At 38.9% G+C, this 25,882-nt stretch overlaps 1 protein-coding gene across 2 annotated transcripts in view; it reads left to right on the top strand.

Annotated features, from left to right (window-relative positions):
* Positions 1-2,080: 2,080 nt before the first annotated feature.
* Positions 2,081-25,882, top strand: part of Spt5 (Transcription elongation factor subunit Spt5) — a 39,773-nt gene continuing 15,971 nt past the window's right edge. The window contains exons 1-18 of one of the 2 annotated variants that reach the window (XM_068352002.1): positions 2,081-2,222; positions 8,843-8,915; positions 9,085-9,387; positions 18,053-18,187; positions 18,370-18,464; positions 18,699-18,836; positions 19,090-19,324; positions 19,451-19,541; positions 20,315-20,426; positions 20,923-21,178; positions 21,306-21,620; positions 22,289-22,380; positions 22,525-22,717; positions 23,132-23,257; positions 23,603-23,837; positions 23,998-24,298; positions 24,601-24,704; positions 25,428-25,553. In XM_068352002.1, coding sequence (XP_068208103.1) covers positions 8,844-8,915; positions 9,085-9,387; positions 18,053-18,187; positions 18,370-18,464; positions 18,699-18,836; positions 19,090-19,324; positions 19,451-19,541; positions 20,315-20,426; positions 20,923-21,178; positions 21,306-21,620; positions 22,289-22,380; positions 22,525-22,717; positions 23,132-23,257; positions 23,603-23,837; positions 23,998-24,298; positions 24,601-24,704; positions 25,428-25,553 — 2,929 coding nt within the window. In that variant the 5' untranslated portion in view covers positions 2,081-2,222; position 8,843. The remainder of the gene's footprint in view (positions 2,223-8,842; positions 8,916-9,084; positions 9,388-18,052; positions 18,188-18,369; positions 18,465-18,698; positions 18,837-19,089; positions 19,325-19,450; positions 19,542-20,314; positions 20,427-20,922; positions 21,179-21,305; positions 21,621-22,288; positions 22,381-22,524; positions 22,718-23,131; positions 23,258-23,602; positions 23,838-23,997; positions 24,299-24,600; positions 24,705-25,427; positions 25,554-25,882) is intronic. The other variant, XM_068352003.1, reaches the window with a different exon arrangement.

Here is a 25,882-nt window from a genome sequence, read left to right as displayed (position 1 = left end):
GTTTCGTTCTTAAATTCTACTACAGTAGTTTTTATAATATATAGCGTCTCCATTAGTCTTTCATTCAACTCAACCTGTGATTTTTATTTCATTTTCTTATTCCTATCTGCTTCCTTGCATTATCTACTAAACTAAGTGAGACATTTCGCGCTGTTCCAGAAGCCTTTTACATTGACATAACAAATGCCACGCCGTTCCTTCTTTTCCATAGCATACAAGTAATAATATAAAAGAAAACGTTAATATGTATGTGAGAAAGAAAACTTAATTTAGAACTCTAGCATAAACTATAATATCTTGAAGCCACTCGCATTACGTTCTGTTCTTTTCCGTTGACAAAGGAAACAAATAAGACAGTCTTTAGTTTTATAAGATTTTATCCAGAAAATATGACTTATGAGAAAACTCAACGGAAACTGGTTTTGATTAAAAGACAAAGAGAGAGAGAGAGGGTAACAGTAAAGATTAAACCTTTGAATTTTTAAGACTATATTCATTATAATACATAAAAAAACTCTTTAAACTTCCTACAAAAACAAGACCCATGCCACCATACTATAGTGGATACATATGAATACATGGACTATGTATACCAGTGCATATAAAGTCTAAAACTTGTCTGACAATACGTCTCTTAATCTTTCATAACGAATGAAACAAACTTTCACAAAGATACTTCATTACAAAATAATGAGAAATATTAATTAAGTCTTTTGTGTTATTTAAACAGTACAAATCACAAAATATCAAATACTGATAAAGATATTCTTTGACTGCTATTTGGAAAAAAAATATCATGATAACCTAAAAATGAGTTGGTTGAAACAAAATATCAACATCATGACCAGATTTTTTTTATGACAACGTGGAGAAAACTACAATAGCCTACGTTTGAATCTGTTGTAAGGAAACTATACACAATAGGCTAATGTTCTCATACTCAAAAGATTTAAATTTCCTTATTGCCAAAGAAAAAAATTGAGGTTTAATGTTTTAAAAGTTACCTATGGCAACTTTCCACTTATCTATAAAGAAGCTTTGTAAATCATAGAGCTGCGTTAATTCTGAAATGCCGAAAATGGAAAGAAAAATCTAATAAAGGTAAGTGTGCTCTCAATAAAGGGTTAATGGCTTTCATTACAGAAGAGTCGATAATTTATATATGTATATATATATATATATATATATATATATATATATATATATATATATTATATATATATATATATATATATATATATATATATGTATATATATATATATATATATATATATATATATATATATATATATACATGTATATATATATATATATATATATATATATATATATATATATATATATATATATATATATATATATGTATATATATATATATATATGTGTGTGTGTGTGTGTGTGTGTGTGTGTGGTGCACGATTCCTTTAAATTCAGGTTAAACTCTGATGTTATACAAGGAAATGAAAGGCATAAATTTTCTCAAATGTTATTTATAGGACGCTGAAGTAATTTTTCATAATAAGATATTTAATCATATCAATTTACAAACCTCCGAGAACAAATGCCAGTATATCCTTTAAAGAATTCAGTGAACGCATTGAGATGATTATCATGGAGAAAAAGGAATTAGTTATTTGTAGAGACTTACATCTTTGGATGGATGACGCACCAAATCTTGATACTTTAGTATTTAGTGAGTTATTGGAATCATATCAATTGGTGAATAACGTCGACTGTGCAATTACTATATTAACCGAACGAACAAGATAAAATGACAGTGGAGGTCCTGTAGAGTTCCCCTGCTGAATAAGACCGGAAAAGCGGGTCAAGAAAAAAAAAATAATAATTTCCTAATACTAAGGAAGTGAAGTTTTAGGAATTTTTAAACGATTGATGCCAGAAATAACCAAGTTTAGAATAAAATATTAAATAAATAATTAGGCTAATAATAGGAGTTTATCTTATATTATTTGATTTAAAGTATTTAATGTGACTCATATAAGTAGAAGTTGTAATTTTTTGTGAGATTTATTATATACGGGCAAGCATATAAAATCAGAACCATTCGAGAATCAACATGGCCGCCACTAATCATAACAGTTGCTCAGCCATCTTGGAAATGAGCATAAGCATATTGGTGCTGCTTCTGTAATTTATGACTGAACATCTTGGAAGAGAGGTTATTTGTCATTTCTGAAGCGTCCCGATAAAACCGCGTAAGGTACTGACTCAATTTTGTCGGGTTTTCATTATCAAAATCATTTATATTCTTAGTTATAAACGTTTAAATAGGGAAGACTTTCCCGATGTTAGGTTCACTGGATATCGTGTTGTGACGTATATGTTAAAATTTATGTCTCAGTAAAACACTAAATTACTTGTTGATTTATTTGAATTACATGATTATTTTTATATGTACGATGTTGTCATAGGAGGCTTTAGTATTGGCTTACCTAGTCAATAAGCAAGACGAGATTTACGGATTGTTTAAATGACTACAGACGGCAGTTGATTCCTCATATATACCGGTATTATTTTATCTTTTTTTTTTTTTCTAAATTTTGCAATATAGAATTTCCTCACAAATTAGGCCGTTTGCAGAACGGTGTCAACAGTACCATATTCTCAATTGTCAAAATATTTTATTGAATATTTTTTCAACGATTTTTTAAAAACCGAATGTGATCTTATCAAAGCCATTAGGGTGTTTGCCCGACAACATTTGTTCCACCATAAAATACCCTGGAATTTTTGTAAATCAGCGGCCAGTTGCTTCCGTGTGCCAAAAAATTAGACACCCTTTAACCTAAACTTCCCCCACCTAACCTAACCTACAAGCCATTTCCTTGCGTACACAAGTGGGAGGGGTGGTTTACCTTACACTGCCGTATTCATAGTCTATCGTCGTCATAAATACAGGTGGCTGCTATCATACGTATACCCCAATACACTTTCGGAGCCTTTGTATATCAGCGGCCAGTTACTCAAGTTTTGAATAAGAATGGAATCAACTAACCTAAACTTTCTCCCCTAACCTAACCTAACCTACACGCCGTGTCCTCACCTACTTACCGAACGGGAGGGGGCCGACTAACGCCCCAATGCGACCCCCCCCCCCACATACTGCTGTATTCTAAGTTAGACAATATTACATACATGTGGTCGCTATCATACATAGACCCCAATACACTTTCTAGACAACTTTTGCTCTGTAGACTATACCAAAAAAAAAATAAATTAATGCATCTTCTGTAACTACTTTTCAAAGCTCCTAGGAATTCAGACCTACCTACACTTGATCGTGCTAGAAGTGAATATAGTAAATCTGTACAGTGCTTGTTCACTGTCACTAGTGAAAATCAAAATCTCCTGGGAAGCCTTTGTATATGGAAGAGGCTATTTAGCCGGTCCCGGTAAAATAGACAAACCTGCTTTTAAGCTTATTTTGCCAGTAAATATAAATAATGACAATAAAACTAAAAAATTACAAACACTTAAAACATTTATTTATTTAATTTTAATGACAATTTTGAATCTTGTTAACTTCAAATTAAAGAAGAAAAATCAGTTTTTCTTCTAGTTCTGTATATGAACTAAAATTATCTCCAACACTGAAATCCATGGGTGCTGCTATACTGAAGTTTGTAAAGAAACTTAAATTCTGGGTTGTAAAGGTACATAATATACTAGTTGAATGTGATGAATTCTTGCCAAGAATTACTCAACAACTATTTTGAAATATAATTGTAAGATAATTTCTTGCCTATTACTTTTTTTTATACATTTGCCTACAACATTGCCAGGAACCAATAAAACCATAAAATATTCATATTTGTTTGAGACCGGCAAAATAAGCTTCAAAGCATGTTTGTCTATTTTACCGGACCGGCAAAATAAGCTTAAAAGTACAGTAGGTTTGTCTATTTTACCGGGACTAGTTAAATAGCCTGTTCGTTTGTATATCAGCGGCCAGTTTCTCATGCAATGATTAAAAATGGACATAAACTTTCCCCCCTAACCTAACCTACAAGCCGTGTCTTTACCTACATAGGTAACGGGGGGCTAACCCCCCTGCGACCCCTTACACTGCCGTATTATAAGTTAGCCATTATAATACATACAGGTGGCCGTTAGCATACATACACCCCTCTCATGGTTCATTATTGTAACATATGATGCTTAGCCCCTACTCATGCAGGCTGCATATAAGCGAAGTCTGTTAGGGTTTGGTTCCGGATGAAGTAAGAGTCGATCACATCTCGAGCTTATTCAGCCGTTACAAGCTTTGCTTCCATGTACCACTTGACAGGACAGAGTAGTTATGAGTTTATATTCAGTTGTGAGTGAAGCAAGCCACAACATAATAAAAACTATTTGATTGACATGATATAAAGCAATTGGCCAAGTGGTAATGAGTATGTTATAGGTGATGATTCCAAGAATTGGCAATACTTGTCTCTGCTGAGCAAAGTCATGCTATGATTGGCATTAATTTAGTTACAGGACAATGCATCCGGGCTTCTCACCACGCCCCAACTTGACAAAACTGACTTATTGTAAGGATGTAATTTTTTTTATTCATCATACTTCTCAGTATAAATGAACATTGTATGTACGTATAAGGGTATATTGAGGATGCCTAACCTACCTTATGAGGTGTTTGTAGGAGGTTGGGTTACAGTTCGAAATTATGTAAAAACGTCCTAACGTAACTTCTCTCAGTCCTATCCTAATCTACTATCTGTAAATCTTTTATTCATATGAAAGATGGTCGTTGGCTGGCCTAAGTTTTTTAATAGGCTGTACAATTAAGTTGTATAGTAACCTAATGCCTAGAAGGCTAGTCGGTAGAATTTGACATTTTCTCATATACATGAAATTTCTATTGGAAATACATTGCTCTCCTGATATGTCAGTGCATTTTGGGGGCTTCGTTAGTAAAATTCAGCGGGACTAATACAACGCAAATTTATCAACGGTAATGAATAAGTGTGAATGACTGGAAAGTGCTAGAGTACCCAAGTCAGAATAGGGTATTAAGAAGACTTTGTGATATGGTTACAGTTAAAGACTTAGAAGTGGACTAGAAAAGTAGGTTAAATTGCAAAATATGATTAAAATTGTGTTGGATATTTCCTGATATCCTATTCTAATTGATTGCTGTTGAAAAACTTACAGTAATTTGTTTTGATGTTAAGAAATTTAGATTATTTTTATTACTAATGCCAAAAAAATGAGATTCACTGAAAGTGGCCTATGAAGTATATTGAAGTAAAAAAGCCATGAATTCCTGTTAAATATATTGAGGGCTAATATGCTATTCTTAATGACTGCTGTAGAAAAAAAAACATTGTTTGTTGTAGAAAAAACATAAAGTTCGTTTCAAGTCTATACCACTCTTGTTATTAAACAGATAAGTTTTTCAATTTCACAGAATTGAAACAAAGTTTTTTAATGCCAGTCAATTTAAATAGCCTCTTAGACTATATACAGTACTGTAGACATATTTTTCACTTAATACAAAGCAATTTTATAAGACAATTTTGATAATTCAGAGATGTTTTTGGTAAATTGTGTTAATGTTATTTATATACAGTACTAAATATTTGTTCTAGTACAAGTACAAACCTTCAACCTTTATATGAGAGATAACAGCGAGGCTGGATATTACGTCACTTTAAACCTTTATAACAAGGTATAAACAGGTGACCGGTAATTACCTGGCTGGGGCTGGGGAAGCCCCGTCACTCAGCTTATTCACTGTGTAGTCACTTTGATGGTAGCCTTGCAACACTTTTGTCCTCTTCTGAAAAGCTACTCAATGGTGTTGATGAGCGTCAACACCACCATGGTGGTATTATTATTATTATTGTTATTATTACTTGCTAAGCTACAACCCTAGTTGGAAAAGCAGGATGCTATAAGCCCAGGGGCCCCAACAGGAAAAATAGTTTATACTGTACATAAACAATCTAGGCGGTAACATTTCCCAGCAGCTTTGCCAACTGGCAGTGGAAATCTTGGAATGGGCGGAGATCAATACAGTCACTCTGTCAGGCCTTTTCGTTCCAGGCAAAAGGAACAATCTGTCAGACAAGCTGAGTAGGAAGATACAAATAGTTGGAGCTGAGTGATCTTTGCATCCTCGGATAGCGAACATGATCACGACCTTGTTCATTTTGCGACCTCATTCGACAGGAAACTACCAGTACAGTATACTGTTACCCGGTTCCGGATCTGGATGTGGCATTTAAAAGCGCCTTTCAATATTCTTGGGACGGCCTCCATATATGTACTTTTCTGCCCTTTTGCCTAATAACGAGCGTACTCAACAGGGTACAAGTAACTCCTAACCTCAGCATGACATTAATTGCTTCAAGGTAGCTGCAGGTAGAATGGTACCTTCTACTGCTACTCGTGGAGCCTCCGAGGGAATTGCCTCCCCTTCCCGACCTACTATGCCAACCATATGCCCAGATTTTTCACCGCAGTGAAAGCTTTTAATGTTATCACACTTGGAGGTTATCCAGCATTTCCTCTCGGAGAGAGGATTTTTGCTGAAAATTGCAAAACAGATGTCTGAATGCCTCGGGTAATCATCGGCCTCTGTCTACCAGGCTAAATCGGCCATCCTCTGGGGTTGGTGTCCTAGAAGAGGTGTCTCTCTTCTCGGAGTCACTATACTGGACTCTTGTTAGCCAAATTTTTGCTTTACCACTGGAAAGAAAACCTCTTCTTAGTATCAGTGGTGAAAGGCTATCGCTCAGCCCTGAGCCAGGTCTTTAGGTGGAAAGGAGTTGATGTTTCCTCCTCATTGGAGTTGTTCTTGTTTATATGAAGCCTCAAATAGTTCTGCCCCGTGTCGGAAGGAAGACCACCAACCTGGGATATGTCAAAGGGGCTCCTTGTGAATTGTTAAGACTTGTTACAGATAGAAACCTCGCTTTGAAAACGGTTGTTTTGCTTGCTCTCATGTCGGCCAAGAGGGTTGGCGTGTTGTATGGTCCCTCTTTTGACAACCCTCATTCAAGGAGATGGTGCAGGTCTCGTTTTCCTTTGTCCCCGAGTTTATTGTGAAGACCCAAAACCCATTGGTTCCTTGGTCTAGGTTCTCTTCTTTTCAGATAACTAGTCAAAGAATTAACTGATGATCCTGATCAGATGCTTTTGTGTCCTGTGAGAGCACTAAGGCTCTATGCCAAGCAAACATGCTCTGCTCACATTAAACATCTCTTCGTGAGTACGGGAATTGTAAAAAAGGTGACAAAGACCAACAGGTCCCCAGCTACGCTCTCTATAAACCTTGTTGTAGCACCACAGCAGGTACTATAGCTACCTTAGCTCTTTTCACTCTACCATTAGTGCCAGATCAAGGACAGATGTTACATGTTAGTCTAGGGTGAATGTAAGAATGACTGTCATTTTCCTTCACTTTCCTCTCTTGTGGGATAGCATCTAATACCCTGTCAGCCAGATCTGATCTGTCTGCAGATAAGCCCCGCTCGGCGTATAGTTATTCTATATATTGTTACAGGAGTGCTGACCTCACACTCCTTGTGAAGGGGAGTGTGATGTAACTAGGCAAGCCCATCTATTTATAACTGCTAAAAGTATGCCAACCCATTACTTAATGCTAGATAAAGTTACAACAGAGTAATTCTGCTCATTACCCTTTGTTGCTGGTATTACTAGAACAAGGGTTGTGATGGCCGACGTGGTAACGTTCCTGACTGGTGAATGCCAGACTGGGTTTCGAGGTTTCAAGGCCTGCTCAAACTCGTTAGTTTCTTTGGTCAATGCAACCTCACCATCCTTATGAGCTAAGGTTGTGGGTGGTTGGGGTAGCATATAGGTCTATCTGCTGAGTCATCAGCAGCCATTGCCTGGTCCCCCTTGGTCCTAGCTTGGGTGGGGAGGGGCCATGGGTGCTGATCATATTTATATATGGTTAGTCTCTATGGCAATGTCACTGCCCCTTGCCTTTGCAATTCATGAGTGGCCTTTAAACCTTTAAACTGGAACACAAGGTGTAAGGATCCTTCACTCTGTATGCTATATAGCATCTGAAGATGGGTTTCCTGGGTTAAAGTTTCCAATTTCTTCCACTTAAGGATGAGGGTTTATATATGTACTGGAACAAATGACAAATTTGAAAGTAATTTGTAATTTTCTAAACTATAAAAACCTGAGTCCTTTACTATTACAGTATTGGCCCACCATCACCAACCCCATAGGAAGTCCCAGCGGCATTCAAAGTGGTTTGTCAGTGAGCCAGTGCTTCCCCCCCACTACTGATTGGTAATTACAGGCTCTAAATTTTAACAGCCGTGTATTCCTGCTTGGCTGTTATCTGTGCTTTGTAAAAGACTCAGGTTTGTATAATTGGGAATACAGTATTTCATATTTATAAATGGTTTTTGTTTTATTACAATCACAAGAGGATTAAAATGAATCAAGTTGTTGACCCTAGTGTTACTTTTAAATGTCAATAAAAACCTCTCTTAAGTTTTAGAATTTATTTTCATATGAAGAATTCAAAACCCATGTACAGTATATACTTTAATGCCAATATCCTTTTATGTTATGTATATAAACTGAATTGATTGTTAAAAATTGTTTGTTTGTTGCCAGCATTTTTCAATCCAGTGTGGTTACTACATTGTATTATTTCTAGTAATTTGTTAACACTGTACAGCTTTGTTGCTGCCACTTGCCATTTTCGTGGAAATGTTGGGTAATGGTATTGCCATAGTTCTGTCTTTTTTAATTGAGTTTAACAGTTTTTGTAATTAATGCTATGAGGATCTTATGTTGATGATTTTTTTTCTATTTTATTATTAGGATGTCAGACAGTGATGGAAGTTTCCACTCGGACTCCGAGGGGGAGAAATCCGGAGGAGGCAGTGACAGCGAAGTAAGCTTATTCCTCTTTTTGAAATTCATTTAAGATTTGACTGTTAGTGGATTGTTGATTTCCTTTAAAGATTATGAACCAATAATTTAATGCCTGTACCATAGGAAAGACATATTGTTGAAGGATTTTACTAATCAAAGACTATTTTTTATTTCCATCCACGCAATAGGGAGAAACAAGGAGAAGTCGTAGTCGCAGCCGTAGTGGTAGTGGCAGCAGGCAGGGTTCTCCGAGCAGAAGTAGGAGCCGGAGTGGAAGTGGGAGCAGAAGCCGCAGTAGAAGTCGTTCAGGAAGTCGCAGCAGAAGCCGTTCTGGAAGTCGCAGTAGGAGTAGGAGCCGCAGTAGAAGCCGAAGCAGGAGTAGGAGCAGGAGCCGATCTGTGAGGTCAGATGAAGCGATGGAAGCTAGAAGTGGAGAGGAGGAAGTCAGTGGAGATGAAGAACCAGCTGATGGAGAAGACCTTGCAAATTCGGTGAGGGATATACAGTACTGTACTTTAAGTATTTTTGTACTATATTGATGTAGTCAATGAAACCCTAATAGGCAGTTGCTGCTCTTGTAATTATATGTGAAAAAGTAACATTCTTTGGTAAAGCTGTCCTCCAAGTGTTACTGAAAGGTTCACCTCTTATTCCTAGGCAATTATTCCAAAGAATTTTCCTATTAAAGGAAGCATAAGTCTGAAATTCTAGATACAGGATAAATAATGGATGATCGAGAAAAATTGCTGTAGAAAACCTGAGTGTAGATGGGGTTGTCTATCACTGTATTCCTTACATTCAGTTCTTTTGATATTTTTTAAAAGAGCTTTGATGTTTTGGTAGTGACTTTAACTATCTTAATCACACTTCATGGTAACATAATCTGAAACCTTGAGGTGTTCTATAATCTTTCACAGCCTTAGATGTGAGGTCCCGTGTTTAGAGGTACGGTATATGCAGACTTAATTTCCTTCTGCAGCTCCCAACTTTTTTTTAATTGAGTTTATTGGTCAGCTAAAGAGCAGAAACTGATAAGTGGATAATTAGTATTTTACCCTTATATTGATTTGGTTTCTTTTATGTCTGAATCCATTATTACAGGCCTTCTCCGATTGAATTGGTACTCCTGTAGGCCATCTTTTGCTTCTTTTGATGTATTAGCCAAAATAAGGACATTAGCAAGAAAGATTTAAGTATTTTTTAAAAGGTGTTACCTTAATGTTGAAGTTCATGGCCAGAATACATAAGAGGAATTAGTGTAGACAAGAGATTTGAGGTTCAGAGATTAAAATAAAAGTTAAGACAGAACTGCTGAAATTTTCCCAATGTTATACTGCACCATTTCATGTCCTTTTGTTAGTAGGTGCTTTTTATACATCAGTCAATTTTTATAAACTCAGGCTTTTGTGACCCTCAAATGTTGAGATACTCTAGAATTCCCTGCACAGAGACTATTTAGCTTATCTTCATTTGCTCTGTAACTGTGCTCATATTCATCAATACTAGTATTGCTAGACATTCATATGATTGCTTTCTTTGAATAAATTACAGAGTCCTTGAGGTATTGTATGCAATGAATTTACCATTGTTATTGTTTTTGTAAAGTATGGAGATTGGTATACAGTGAACCCTCGTTTATCGCGGTAGATAGGTTCCAGTCGCGGCCGCGATAGGTGAAAATCCGCGAAGTAGTGACACCATTTTTCAATATTAAACTTACCCGATAATCATGTAGCTGTCAACTCCGTTGCCCGACAGAATTCTATGGAGGGATACGCCAGCTATCACAATACTAGAAGGGGGTGTACTTACCAGCGCCACCTGTGGCCAGGTACTCAATCATTTGTTGTTGACACCTCCTCAATTATTCCTCTGTCGTGCTTCCGGCTAGACGTTCTGGGATACGCTTATGGTCTTCGAGTTTATTCATGGATATTTGGTGAAGTATTCTCTTAGATTAACGGCTGTCGCTTTACTGGAATCCTTTTTATATTAGCTAGATAGCTTTTATATAATACTGGTTAACGGTTAATGAATTTTTGCTTGTTTTTGGATCACCCTTTGGCTAACTCTTTGAAACAAGATGTCTGACGTTTCGCAAGCCCCCTCCCATAGACGATGTAGGTCTTGCAATAGGCGTATTCCGAAGGCCTCGGTAGATCCTCACACCGCTTGTTCTGACTGTAGGGACAGGCCCTGTCTATTAGAAAATCGATGTGAGGAGTGCGCCGGACTTTCGGAATTGGAATTTGTCCGTCTTTTAAAATATTCATCTAAGTTAGAGAGAGGTAGAGTTAGGAGAAGTTCTTCTCACTCTTCTATGTTTTCCTCACCTCATGATCCCCTACCTTTTCCTACCCCTGTAGTGGCTACCCCCGAACCTACTGTGTGCCCTCCGCCTGATATGTCAGTTGTTTTGCGTGCTATTCAGGCTTTAGGAGATAAAGTAGAATCAGTGGTAAGTGACCATAAGTCTCTGATGGCCGAGGTTAAAGAACTGAAGGTCAAGAGTGCAGTGGGTGGAAATAGTGCCAGTGCTGTGACGAGTGCTAGTGTCGGTGCAGTGCCAAGTGCTAGTGGTGCCAGTGTGGTGCGTGAGGATTTTTCTGTGCGAGCCAGTCGTCCTCCCAGTCCGGGACCTCTTGCAAGCTCCCATGCCCAGGGGAGAAGCAATGTCGAAGGGCTTAAGGGTTCGACAGGCCTTGTTAGGCGCACAGAATTATCCTCGGTGGTTGCGGGCGTGTCTTCCTTAGACCGTCACTCCCACCTGCAGACGATTGAGCCCGTCTTCTCGTCCGCTGATCAACATGCAGGGAAGAAACGTTGGTCTCAGGTCTCGAGACCGCTTAAACGTAGAGTTCAGTCAGCGAGTGCTCAGCCAGGTTGCAGTCATTGGCTCAGCTCTGACTCGCCTCAGTCATCGGTCGACTGTACTCCGCCCAAGAGGAGTAAGGTTCTGCCTATACAGAGCCCGACTGTGACTTTACCTCAGTCTGTTATCGTTTCTGCCGACCCCAAGTGGACCCTGCTTCAGTCCATGCAAGCTCAGCTTTCGGACTTGATGCGTGAGTGTCGGGCTGAGAGTGTTGCACCTCCTCCTCCGCCTACACTCCCTCCACCTGTTCTCGCTCCGCCTGTGCTCGCCCAGCCTGCACCTGCTCCGCCTGGTCGCAGCACCATCTGCCAGGCGTACGATGTTGAGCCACTTTCGGAGTTTGCTGTTCCCAGTGTTGTTCAGCCTCAGCCTTCTTTAAGGCAACCCTTGCTTTGGGATCAGGAGAGTTATTCCACTCTTCCTCCGCCTCCCCTTGCTGCTCCACCAGTGGTGCAACTCTCGGTTGGGGTACAACAACCTCTCCCCTCCGTGAGTCTGTCTGCTCAACCATCGCTGCAGCGAGCTCAACCCTCCTCTAGGCAAGCTCCTCTACACCCTGGACTTGCGCCTCAGGAGCCTCAGCTTGCGAGAACTTTACCTTGTTCTGCGCAGCCTCAACCTCTTCATGCTCCACTCATCTCACAGGAACAGGAACGGACTACTCCGCCTCCGTCCTCCGCTCAGCTTGTGCAATCCTTGGGTTCAACTCTTGCTAGGAGTCAAACTCCTTCACCCATGCGCCTGCCTTCTGCTTCGTCTGTTGTTCAGCCTATGCAGTCTGAGCCTCAGGTTTTCCCTCAGGATGAGGAAACCTCTGTTATTGTTCCTACCCGTTCTGACTCTGCGGTTCAGCATTCTGGTCCTATCGCTTCGCTACCCTCTGCTGATGAAGTGTCGGATGATGAGGAGGCACACCTTGATCCCTCATCAGACGTGGAAGAGTCTAAGCTTTCTCCATTGTCTATTGATTTTCGAAAGGTCTTGGCTCTACTCAGGGAGATTTACCCAGACCACTTCGTCTCTGCTATTCCCCGCTCTCCTCCATCTGAGTTTTCGCTGGGCGTACAACAAGCTAAGTCCAACTATACTAAGCTTGTCCTAGCTAGATCCTCCAAGAGGGCTTTAAGGATCTTAGGGGAGTGGCTTCAGTCTAAACAACACCTTGGCAAGACTTCCTTCATGTTCCCTCCAACGAAACTCGCTTCGAAAGGTTGCGTTTGGTATGCCACAGGGGAAGCACCAGGCTTGGGAGTACCTGCCTCTGCCCAGGCTGACTTCTCAAGTCTGGTGGACTCGCCTCGGAGGACTGCGATGAGACGCTCGAAGGTTTGTTGGACCTTCTCAGACCTGGATCATCTTCTGAAAGGGTTGTTCAGAGCTTTCGAAATGTTCAACTTTCTCGACTGGTGCCTGGGAGCCCTCAGCAAGAAAACCTCTCCTGCGGACAAAGATTCTGCCATGCTAATTATGTCCTGCATGGATAAGGCCATCAGAGATGGATCGGGTGAGCTAGCGTCGTTATTTGTATCAGGGGTGTTGAAGAAAAGGGAACAACTGTGTACCTTCCTCTCCGCCAGCATTACACCGTGCCAACGGTCACAACTCCTTTTTGCTCCACTCTCAAAGTTCCTCTTTCCCGAGGAGCTAGTTAAGGACTTGTCGGCTGCCCTGATACAGAAGGACACGCACGATCTTGTAGCCTCATCGGCTCGTAAGTCTAAGGTTACCACCTCTGTCCCCAAGACTTATCGCTCCCCAGTGGCTGATACCCCGGCTACGAGGTTCATACCGCCCTTTCGTGGTAGAGCCCCCAGCCGAGGAAGCTCCCGTCCAGACTCTCACAGGAGCAAGTCTAGGAAAGGACCCAGGACATCTAAGGGAAAGAACTGACTCTCAGATTCTCCAGACAACAGTAGGAGCCAGACTCAAAATCTTCTGGCGAGCCTGGGAGAAGAGAGGTGCAGACGCACAGTCTGTCAGTTGGCTGAGGTACGGTTACAGGATTCCATTCTGCCTCAAACCGCCTCTGACCACATCGCCCATCAACCTCTCTCCCAACTACAAAGAAGAGGACAAGAGGCTAGCATTGCAACAGGAGGTGTCGCTACTTGTGCAGAAGAAGGCAGTGGTTATAGTCCGGGACCATCAATCCCCGGGTTTCTACAACCGTCTCTTTCTTGTGGCCAAGAAGACAGGAGGTTGGAGACCGGTGCTGGACGTCAGCTCTCTCAACGAGTATGTCACCAAGCAGACGTTCACAATGGAGACGACCAAGTCGGTCTTAGCAGCGGTCAGACAGGAGGACTGGATGGTCTCGTTGGACTTGAAAGATGCATACTTTCACGTTCCCATTCATCCAGACTCCCAACCTTTCCTGAGATTCGTTTTCGGAAAGGTTGTCTATCAGTTCCAAGCCCTGTGTTTTGGCCTAAGCACAGCTCCTATGGTCTTTACTCATCTGATGAGGAATGTAGCGAAATTCCTGCACTTATCGAACATCAGAGCCTCCCTCTACCTAGACGACTGGCTGTTGAGAGCCTCCACGAGTCGTCGTTGTCTGGAGAACCTCTCTTGGACTTTAGATCTAATCAGAGACCTAGGTCTATTAGTCAATATAGAGAAATCTCAACTCATTCCCTCCCAATCCATTGTGTACCTGGGAATGGAGATTCAGAGTCGGGATTTTCGGGCTTTTCCATCGGCCCCCAGGATAAACCAAGCCCTAGAGTGCATCATGAGCATGCTGAAGAGGAGCAATTGCTCAGTGAGACAGTGGATGAGTCTCACAGGGACCCTCTCATCACTGGCCCTGTTTGTCGAGCTAGGGAGACTCCACCTCCGCCCTCTTCAATTCCATCTTGCGGCTCATTGGGACAAGGGCTCGACTCTAGAAGCAGTCTCTATCCCTATCAACCAAGAGATGAAGACCACTCTCCTGTGGTGGAAGCACAATCTCCTTCTCAAGGAGGGTCTATCATTGGCCATCCAGACCCCCCAGCTTCATCTCTTCTCGGATGCATCGGACTCGGGCTGGGGTGCGACCTTGGACGGACGGGAATGCTCAGGAGTATGGAACAAGGAACAAGGATTACTCCACATCAACTGCAAAGAACTGTTAGCAGTTCATCTTGCCCTGTTGAACTTCAAGTCCCTCCTGCTAGGCAAAGTGGTGGAGGTGAATTCAGACAACACCACAGCCTTGGCTTACATCTCCAAGCAAGGAGGGACCCATTCGAGGAGCCTTTACGAGATCGCAAGGGACCTCCTCATTTGGTCAAGAGGTCTAAACCTCACACTGGTCACGAGGTTCATCCAAGGCGATATGAATGTTTCAGCGGATCGCCTCAGCAGAAGGAATCAGGTCATTCCCACGGAATGGACCCTCCACAAGAGTGTGTGCAACAGACTTTGGACCTTGTGGGGTCAACCTACCATAGATCTGTTTGCCACCTCCATCACCAAGAGACTTCCGCTTTATTGTTCCCCTGTTCCAGACCCTGCAGCGGTTCATGTGGATGCTTTTCTTCTGAACTGGTCCCATCTCGACCTGTACGCATTCCCTCCGTTCAAGATAATAAACAAAGTTCTGCAGAAATTCGTCTCGCACGAAGGGACACGGCTGACGCTGGTTGCTCCCCTTTGGCCTGCAAGAGAATGGTACACAGAGGTACTTCAATGGCTAGTCGACTTCCCCAGGACTCTACCTCTAAGAGTGGACCTTCTACGTCAACCACACGTAGACAGGTTGCACCCAAACCTCCACGCTCTTCGACTGACTGCCTTCAGACTGTCGAAAGATTCGCTAGAGCTAGAGGCTTTTCGAAGGAGGCAGCCAGTGCGATTGCCAGAGCTAGAAGAATTTCCACTCGTAGAGTCTACCAGTCTAAGTGGGAGGTCTTCCGAAGCTGGTGTAGAGCCAATTCAATATCCTCTACCAATACCTCTGTGATCCAAATAGCTGACTTCCTTCTTCATCTTAGGAATGAGAGATCCCTTTCAACACCTACGATTAAGGGATATAGGAGCATGTTGGCCTCAGTTCTCCGCCACAGGGGTTTGGACCTGTCTTCCAACAAGGACCTTCAAGACATTCTCAAGTCTTTTGAGACGTCTAAAGAACGTCGTCTTTCCACTCCAGGCTGGAATCTAGACGTAGTCTTAAGGTTCCTTATGACATCTAGGTTCGAACCTCTCCAGTCAGCTTCCTTCAAGGATCTTACCCTCAAGACTGCTTTTCTCGTTTGCCTTGCAACAGCTAAGAGAGTCAGTGAGGTTCATGCCTTCAGCAAGAACATTGGTTTCACAACCGAATCTGCAACATGTTCTTTTCAGCTTGGATTCCTAGCAAAGAACGAGCTTCCTTCACGTCCTTGGCCTAGATCGTTCGAAATACCTAGCCTCTCCAACATGGTAGGTAACGAACTAGAGAGAGTTCTTTGCCCTGTCAGAGCTCTCAAATATTATCTGAAGAGGTCTAAACCTATTCGAGGACAGTCAGAAGCCTTATGGTGTGCCATCAAGAAACCCTCGAGACCCATGTCCAAGAATGGGCTTTCGTACTATATAAGGCTTCTGATCAGAGAAGCACATTCTCACTTAAAGGAGGAAGACCTTGCATTGCTGAAGGTAAGGACCCACGAAGTAAGAGCTGTAGCTACTTCGTTGGCCTTTAATAAAAACCGTTCTCTGCAGAGCATTATGGATGCAACCTATTGGAGGAGCAAGTCAGTGTTTGCATCATTTTATCTGAAAGATGTCCAGTCTCTTTACGAGAACTGCTACACCCTGGGACCATTCGTAGCAGCGAGTGCAGTAGTAGGTGAGGGCTCAGCCACTACATTCCCTTAATCCCATAACCTTTTTAACCTTTCTCTTGAATACTTTTATTGTTGTTTTTATGGTTGTTACGGTAGGCTAAGAAGCCTTCCGCATCCTTGGATTTGGCGGGTGGTCTATTCATTCTTGAGAAGCGCCTGGGTTAAAGGTTTGGTAGAGGTCCTTTAGTAGGGTTGCAACCCCTTGTACTTTGGCACCTTTGGGTTGATTCAGCCTCCAAGAGGAACGCTGCGCTCAGTAAGGAAGACGAACTTTAAATAAAAGGCAGAGTAACGGTTCTATTCGACTTCCTTACCAGGTACTTATTATTTCATTGTTATTTGAGATAACTGTTATATGAAATATGGGATACTTAGCTATCCTTTAATCATGTACACTGGTTTTCACCCACCTCCCTGGGTGTGAATCAGCTACATGATTATCGGGTAAGTTTAATATTGAAAAATGTTATTTTTATTAATAAAATAAATTTTTGAATATACTTACCCGATAATCATGATTTAATCGACCCTCCCTTTCCTCCCCAGAGAGAACCAGTGGACCGAGGAATAATTGAGGAGGTGTCAACAACAAATGATTGAGTACCTGGCCACAGGTGGCGCTGGTAAGTACACCCCCTTCTAGTATTGTGATAGCTGGCGTATCCCTCCATAGAATTCTGTCGGGCAACGGAGTTGACAGCTACATGATTATCGGGTAAGTATATTCAAAAATTTATTTTATTAATAAAAATAACATATTTACCTATTTATTCAACATGTATATTCAGACTTTTAAAACCTTCCCTTGTACGTAGTACTGTTAACAAACTACCCTTTAATGTACAGAACACTTAATGCATGTACTACAGTACCCTAAACTAAAACAGGCACAAATATTAAAGGTGATTTTATATCATGCATTTCCTAAACATGCTAAAAAGCACGATAAAAAATGGCAACCAATGTTTTGTTTACATTTATCTCTGATCATAATGTAGAAACAAACTGGAGGTAGAGCTTTGCTTATTACCCAGACATATTTCCCATACTTTTCCCTTAGAACTACATCACATCTTCCTACTTTAGATATATAGATATATATATATATATATAGATATATATATATATATATATATATGTATATATATATATATATATATATATATGTGTGTGTGTGTGTGTGTATATATATATATATATTTATATGTATACACATATACATACCTACATATATACATAAATACATGCATACATATATACATATATATATTACTGTATATATATGGGTTATGGAAAAAATCCGCGAAGTGGTGAATCCGCGATGGTCGAACCGCGAAGTAGCGAGGGTTCACTGTACCTGGTCATGCTTTATTCAGAATACAAAACTTGTTGATTGTTATTTAGATGGTGCTATAGAAAATTAAATATACCGTTTATATTTATTAAGTCTTTTTCGTTGATCAGGAGTATGATAGTGAAGAAGAGGAGGATGATGATATGCACCACAAGAAAAAGAAAAAAAGAGGCATCGTCTCTGATTACTTCTTAGATGAGGCCGAGGTTGACGATGATGAAGGGGAAGACGACGAAGATGAGGAGGTAAGGAGGGTTGATTGGTAGCATTACAGTATCAGGTTTTGGTAGTTTGTTGTTATATTGATTATCTACATTGAATTTTTTATATCTTAGATTTATGTTGTTAGACTTTGAGGTAAATTTAGTATGCATAACAAACTACAGTATCTACATTGAGTTATTTTATTTACCATAAATGTCTCCAGGGAGATGACTACGATTTGCTTGGAAATGAGAAAGAGGAGGTAGGCGTGACTGCCAGAGAAATTGAAGCAAACCGTCGAGCACATAGTGTTTGGGAGTAAGTAGAGGATTCTAAAAATTTTCAAGAATTTTCTGATATAGTAGCAGAGTAAATTTTTTTATGAGGGGCCAATCTTCTAGTGGCGATCCTTTTCTCATTTTTATATAGTGATATCTGATCTTTTATTGTAGTACTGTAATGCTTTGTAATTATAGCTTATTTGTAATTTGCTTTTAATTTTAATCTTTCATTTTTATTTTGGATGTTGAAGCAAAACTTATTTTTTTCCAGTAATGAACGGGAAGAAGAGATTGAAGAGTACTACAGACGCAAGTATGCCGAGGAAACATCTGCAGCCATGCGTTTTGGTGAGGGAGGCGAAGAAATGAGTGAGGAAATTACCCAACTCACTCTCCTTCCTGGTGTCAAGTAAGTTGGGTGATTTTACAAACGACTTGTCATTTTTACCGACAATTTTTTTTTTGAAATATGTTGTGCTTATTTTTTTATAAGGATATCTCTCTCTCTCTCTCTCTCTCTCTCTCTCTCTCTCTCTCTCTCTCTCTCTCTCTCTCTCTCTCTCTCTCTCTCTCTCTCTCTCTCTCTCTCTCTCTCTCTCTCTCTCTCTCTCTCTCATATATTTTGTTATAAACATCCTACATGATCAAAATAATCTTTCCAGGGATCCTAATCTTTGGATGGTAAAGTGTCGCATTGGTGAAGAGAAGATGACTGCCCTGCAATTGATGAGAAAGATGATTGCTTACCAGTTCACTGAAGAACCTTTGCAAATCAAATCCGTAGTAGCTCCAGAAGGTGTCAAGGGTTATGTATACATTGAGTCGTACAAGCAGACTCATGTCAAAGCTGCCATGGAAGGTATATCAAACCTCAAGCTGGGTACATGGAAACAGACGGTAAGTTCCTCAATTTGCCGTTTATTAAGTTTTGTTGGTATTATTGATTAATTTGTTGAATTATTATGAAGGTAGTACTGTACTCTCTACTGTAGATGATATTCCATGGCATTTTGAAATTTACAGATGGTTCCCATTAATCAAATGACAGACGTTTTGAGAGTCTCAAAAGAAGTTCCGACACTGAAGCGTGGTGCCTGGGTCAGACTAAAGAGAGGTGAGAAATCTCTACTCTTCTTTGATATCTACACTTTTTTTATTTGTTTACTTTAGTATATTGGGTATTCTTTGTAAAAAAAAAAAAAAAAAAGGATAGAAAATACCACTTAACAAGTACTATACCTTTATGCAGATACTCTTATCATCAAAACAATCAGATACTGTACCACAATTGACAAACTTAGATTTATTATAGTGTCCCCTTAATTTGTTCTATCAATGTATTTGTGAGGATTAATCATTCCAAAAAGCAATTATAGTACATTATTATTATTATTTTACTACATTATTTATCAATGGCTAGTTACCATGTTCAAAACACAACAAAAATGACCATTCAGCAAAATACAATAGTAGTTAAATTTTAAAATGACATTTAGATGATTTTATCTTTATAATGGCTTAATCTGTAATAAAATAACCTTACCAAAAGGATACGTAACATCGTCTTGAAATTAATTAGCCATTTTCTAATGGTTCATAATCATAAATCAGAACTTGGTTCACAATACATACTCTACTTGTTTAGTCAATAATGCATTTGGTATGCTATTGATAGTGTGGATTAAAGAAATTGGATGCATTTGTATCTTTTTGTACATTGTTTATGAACTTTGAAAGTATTTTGAGCTGAGTAAATGTTTTAAATTACACATAATTTTACAATACCCTTCCCATTCTTTTCATTGAGATTTTGAATAGCAGACTAACATTATTTTGTAACTGGGTGAACTTTAGAAATAATCAGTATTGACACATTTTATGTTTCAGGTATCTTCAAAGATGATTTAGCTCAAGTGGATTATGTTGACTCGTCGCACAATAACGTTCACTTGAAACTTATTCCTCGAATTGACTACACTCGTATGAGAGGTGCGCTTAGGTAAGTTTGTCATTGACATCCCTAGAAATTACCTTTATTTCAAGGTAATCATGTTATTTTCAGCTCTTGATGATGAAAGAGATATTTGAATACAAAATAACCAGAAAAGAAGGGGTATTTGGATACATAATGGTATTTAAGGGTAAAAAAAGAAAAAGAAAAAAAAAGTTCAGTACATTATAAAAACATAGTCAAACCATGCTGCAATTGAGGGGGATCAGTATAATACTGTATATGGTAAGAAAAGTCGATGGGAAATTTTAAAATATTTAATGGATAACATCAACATACCAAGCTTACAGAGATAGAAGTAATATGAACATCAAGTTATTACAGGTATGGAAATAGATTTTATTAAAATTTCATTTCTGTAACCGTTTGTGAAAAATTTATATCTTCATTATGAGTTACCTGATTAATGTTTGATAACGTGTATAGAATGTCTTGTTTGATCATTTTTGTTAGTTTCTTATTCATACTTTTTTCTTTTCAACAGAGGAACTCAGTCTGAAAACGAGAAGAGGAAGAAGTTCCGTCGACCACCTCAGAAGCTCTTCGATATGGATGCCATCAGGGCCATTGGAGGCGAAGTCTCACAGGATGGTGATTTCCTCATCTTTGAAGGAAACCGTTTCACTCGCAAAGGTTACTTGTACAAGATCTTTGCCATGTCTGCCATAATGGCAGATGGTGTTAAGCCAACACTCAGTGAACTTGAAAAGTTTGAAGAGCAAAGTTTGGCTGACATGGAAGTATGTTTTGGGCGTTTCATTTTTTCAACCATATTACTTTTCAGTGCAATACTATATTATAAAACATTCAGCTCATGTTTTCCATATTTTTTCTTGTTTATTCATACTTATGTTTTCCTAACAATAGCTGACAACAACTGGACGTGAAGAAGAGGCTCACAGCTTTGCCCCAGGAGACAATGTGGAAGTACATGAAGGTGAATTGATGAACTTAATGGGTCGTGTAACAAGAATAGATGGCAACAAGATTACAATTCTTCCTAAACACGAAGATTTGAAAGACGAGTTGGAGTTCATGGCTCATGAATTGAGAAAGTACTTTAATCAAGGCGACCACGTGAAGGTTATTGCTGGACGGTACGAAGGAGATACTGGACTGATTGTTCGAGTAGAGGAGAATATGATTGTTCTATTCTCTGATCTTACTATGCACGAATTGAAGGTAAATTTCCTCTTCATTTCTATTAGCTCTGATATTCCAGTTATTCTTTTATTCCTTTTTTGAGTTGATGCAGTTTGCAAGAATTGTTATGCTGTAAAGTACTGTTATTTACTGCTTGTTTAGAGGTTTTATATTATCTTAGGTAAGCTATGTTTTATATATGAATAGTAAAATTCCTCCTTTTTGTATCATATTTACAGTAATACCCTGCGCTACGTTGTTAATTGATTCTAAGAGACCTAACGTAAAGAAATTTTCGAGATAGGTAGGATTTTATCCTTATTGACTTATATATTCCCAATACATGAACTAAATACAAAAAATACTTGTGACCTGCTATCATTTTATAGAAACCAGATACTGTATCTTTATTAATAAACTTTTATGTGAAATGCATTATTATACAGTACAGAACTTAATCATTGCGATGTAGAATCTGATATATGGTCAGGAAAATGAAAGTAACAGGGATTATATTTTTGTATTTAAAACTTAAGGATGAGTTATATAAATTTAGTCAGAACTGTTGTACTGTATGTCAAACAGACGTAAAGCCGGGTACTGTATTTAATATTTTCTAAACTAATGACTTTAATCCTTTTTATGGCATCTATAAAATGACTAGAATTTAGTTCTTAGATGTCTGAAGAATTCTTATTTCATTTCAGGTTTTACCGAGAGACTTGCAGTTATGTGCTGACGTAGCAACTGGTGTTGATTCCCTCGGTCAGTTCCAGTGGGGAGATCTTGTGTCACTAGAGTACGTTTCTACTGTTCTTGTTTTCATGTGAAACTCATATAGATAGCTTTTTAAATTCATAGGGATCAATATTTTATATTAGGGATGGCAAGAATGTTATAAGTATGGCTTTTTTGTTCATCGATTTTCTTTTTTCTTTTCAAGTGCTCAGACTGTTGCTGTGATAGTTAGACTGGAGAAGGAAAACTTCCAAGTCCTTAATATGCATGGGAAGTTAGTGCAGGTCAAGCCACAGGCTGTACACAAAAAAGAGAAGAGACGAGCCATGGTTCTTGATTCTGAGCAGAACACACTTCAGATAAAAGACATTGTGAAGGTCATAGATGGACCTCATTCTGTAAGTTCTAATTGTTTTTTCACCTCAAAGTATAATGTTTTTGATAAAAACTCTTCAGTTAGGTTTTTATTACCTTGAGTTTCCATGCAGTTTAATAGTTCAGGGCAATTGAAATTGATCAATGTTTAGAGTGGGAAATAGATTACAATTTTATTTGGAAATTTTTCATCAGATGGGAGGTATCAAGCATGTTTGTATTAATGAAAGATCTAGTTATTCAAGCTGTTATGCAGCTATTTTTATAAATCATGTCTAAATTATTGTTTTAACAGTTCTAAGTATATTGTTTCTTGTCTTAAATTGTTCGTAGCGTGTTGATTGAATAATAACTGTTATTAAGAATACAAGGTACCTTTCTTAATTGGCATTAATAATAATTTTAGCCTTTTTTAACATTTCTGTATTGTGTTTCAGGGTCGACAGGGAGAAATCCGACATTTGTACAGAAATTTTGCCTTCCTCCATTCTAAAATGATGATTGAAAATGGAGGTATCTTTGTATGCAAAACAAGGCATTTGGTCCTTGCAGGAGGTGCAAAGGTTAGTGTTCCCTTGGAAAAAAATGAAAAAGAAAATTTAACATGAATAATGCTTGTGAAATGGAAGAATCTATTGCCTTTCAGCAGAGGTCACAAAGAAATATACCCAAAGTCCTGTGTAAAATGTTTACAATCTTTTAAGTTATATCTGCTCTAACAATAGTGACTATTATTGGAATTTTATGACTTATGAAGTTGATAATTTTGTCTTTCAAGAAGGCTCGGTATCATGCAGAAATGGTTCTTGAAGGATCCACGGAATGTTGATTAGGACTTGAGTATTTTTGGTAGGAGAGGCAGTTTTTTTAGTTGCATTATTGACCTTATTTTTGGCATTTTCCATCAGACCGTCTCAGGTGGTATGGGTATGACCATGGGCTTTATGTCTCCTCGGCTGAATTCCCCTGCCCATCCTGGCGGTGGTGGTGGAGGAGGAGGTGGTGGCGGTGGGGCTGCCGACCGCGGAGCAGACCGGGGTGCTTTCGGAGAACGAAATCGGGGAAGAGGTCGAGGACGGGGTGCTGGACGAGATCGTGGTGTTATTGGCCAGACCATAAAGATTACTCAAGGCCCCTATAAAGGTGGGTTTCAATTTAAATCTATAATCACAGTAATAAATTTCTGAAATACATTTCGTGTTATTGGTGAACCTCATTATTTTAGAAACTACTTTGAGGATAATCCATTGTGTTTTTAATTCCTCCTAATGTCATTTATATGAGTCGGTTATTTTTCTTTTAGGTCACGTTGGTATTGTTAAGGATGCAACAGACTCAACTGTACGTGTAGAATTACATTCAAAATGCCAGACTATTATTGTGGATCGTTCACGTGTGGCCGTAGTAGGGGCACCATCCAAGCCTGGCTCTTTGGCATCTGTCACTCGTACTCCTACCTGGAGCGGGTCACAGACACCAATGTATGGCAACACTGGCTCACGCACACCAATGTATGGTTCTCAGACACCACAGTACGATGGTTCTCGAACACCTCATTATGGTAGCATGACACCCTCCCATGATGGGTCAGCTACACCTGGAAGGTCAGTATATCTCATTATAAAATGACAGATTGAAGAATATAATACTGCAGTAAAATATCCTCTCGTTTATGTATATATTATTCACTAGGTAAATGATAAAGGTCTGTGTTCTTAGAAGAATTTTGTATATTTTAAAATAATATTTAAAAAAAAAAAAGTGCTACTGTAAAATACAGTATCTTTGTCTGGGTTCATCTTTATTCTCCAAGTGTGAATTATTAGGAGTGTTTGATATCATTAGTAAAATTCAATTACATTAAACTTCTGACTAAAATATTGTTTGTCATTCTTCAATGTGACAGGCAGTCGGCTTGGGATCCCACAATTACTAATACACCAGCACGACATAATGAGTTTGATGATTACTCCTTTGATGAAGCATCTCCATCCCCTGCATATAATCCAGGTTTGTTTTAATTTTTGTTGTAGTTTAGAATGTTTTTGCCATAATGAAACTGCATCAAATTTTGAGAAGTACATTACTTTCGATCTAGCAAAGTTAGGAATTACCTTGAATCTATTACAGTATAGTAAAGTTTGAAATTACTTTTATTCTATCAAAGTTAAGGAAAATTATCTTGAATCATTATTTGTAAGTATTTGTAGAAAATGAGAATGTAGTCATTATTTTTTATCATTTACATTGGTGGAAAAATACTTCAGTTTTGATTGCACATTTTTCAAAATTAGATTTCCAGTGAATAATCTGTCTTGAGATCAGTAATGATGAATGTATTAGCATTCTAGTAGCATTTTATGATGAGTAAGTTTAACCATTCCATAATCAGCATCATGTTAATGTGTAGTTCAGTATAATGTCTTGATATGGGTTACTCAGAAGCTTCAGTACTTGATTGGAGAAAGTCTTTTGCATTGTAATAAATTAGGAGATTCATTACCATTGCTGTGTATCTATCGGGTCCTTTTTTACATTGCTGTAATACTGGAATTTTTTATACCAGATTTTCAATTGTATTAAGCAAACATATACTTTTTTTTATTAACTTTAACATACCATTGATGTATAGTAATCTAGACTGTTGCAGTAATAAAAAACAAGAAAAATATCTAAATTTTTTCATGCTCATAATTGTATCACATGATTAATATATTTATCCTTTGGCAACAGGAACTCCAGGTTATCAGTCGGATGCAGGACAAGGGCCATACACTCCACAGACTCCAGGCACTGTTTATAGTTCGGATCACAACTACAGTCCTTATCAGCCTGAACCATCACCAACTGGATATCAACGTGAGTACCGTATTTCTTCCTAATTGCTGTACATGTTGATCTATCAATAAAATCCATTTAGATACACTCTTCCTTCATTACGTTCTACACAGTGTTCACGTTAGGCTGGTAAATCTTCATCTCTTTAATAATAATACACAATGTTCTGTATATAAGTCAGCCCTCCATATCCACGGGGTCTTTCTTCACGATTTTGCTTTTTCACAAAACGTAGAATGGTATAACCTATTAAATAAAATATCACATATTTGTGGGTTCGCGAGAAGTACTCTCACAGTGCTACAATTTTCAAACAGCCTGTGTTCCTTTGCACCTGGATCGCTTCGTGC

This window comes from Palaemon carinicauda, chromosome 28 (genome assembly GCF_036898095.1).
Source record: "Palaemon carinicauda isolate YSFRI2023 chromosome 28, ASM3689809v2, whole genome shotgun sequence".
Lineage (NCBI taxonomy): Eukaryota > Metazoa > Arthropoda > Malacostraca > Decapoda > Palaemonidae > Palaemon > Palaemon carinicauda.
The sequence above is the reverse complement of the archived record's forward strand: the minus strand, read 5'-3'. Positions and strand labels throughout refer to the sequence as shown.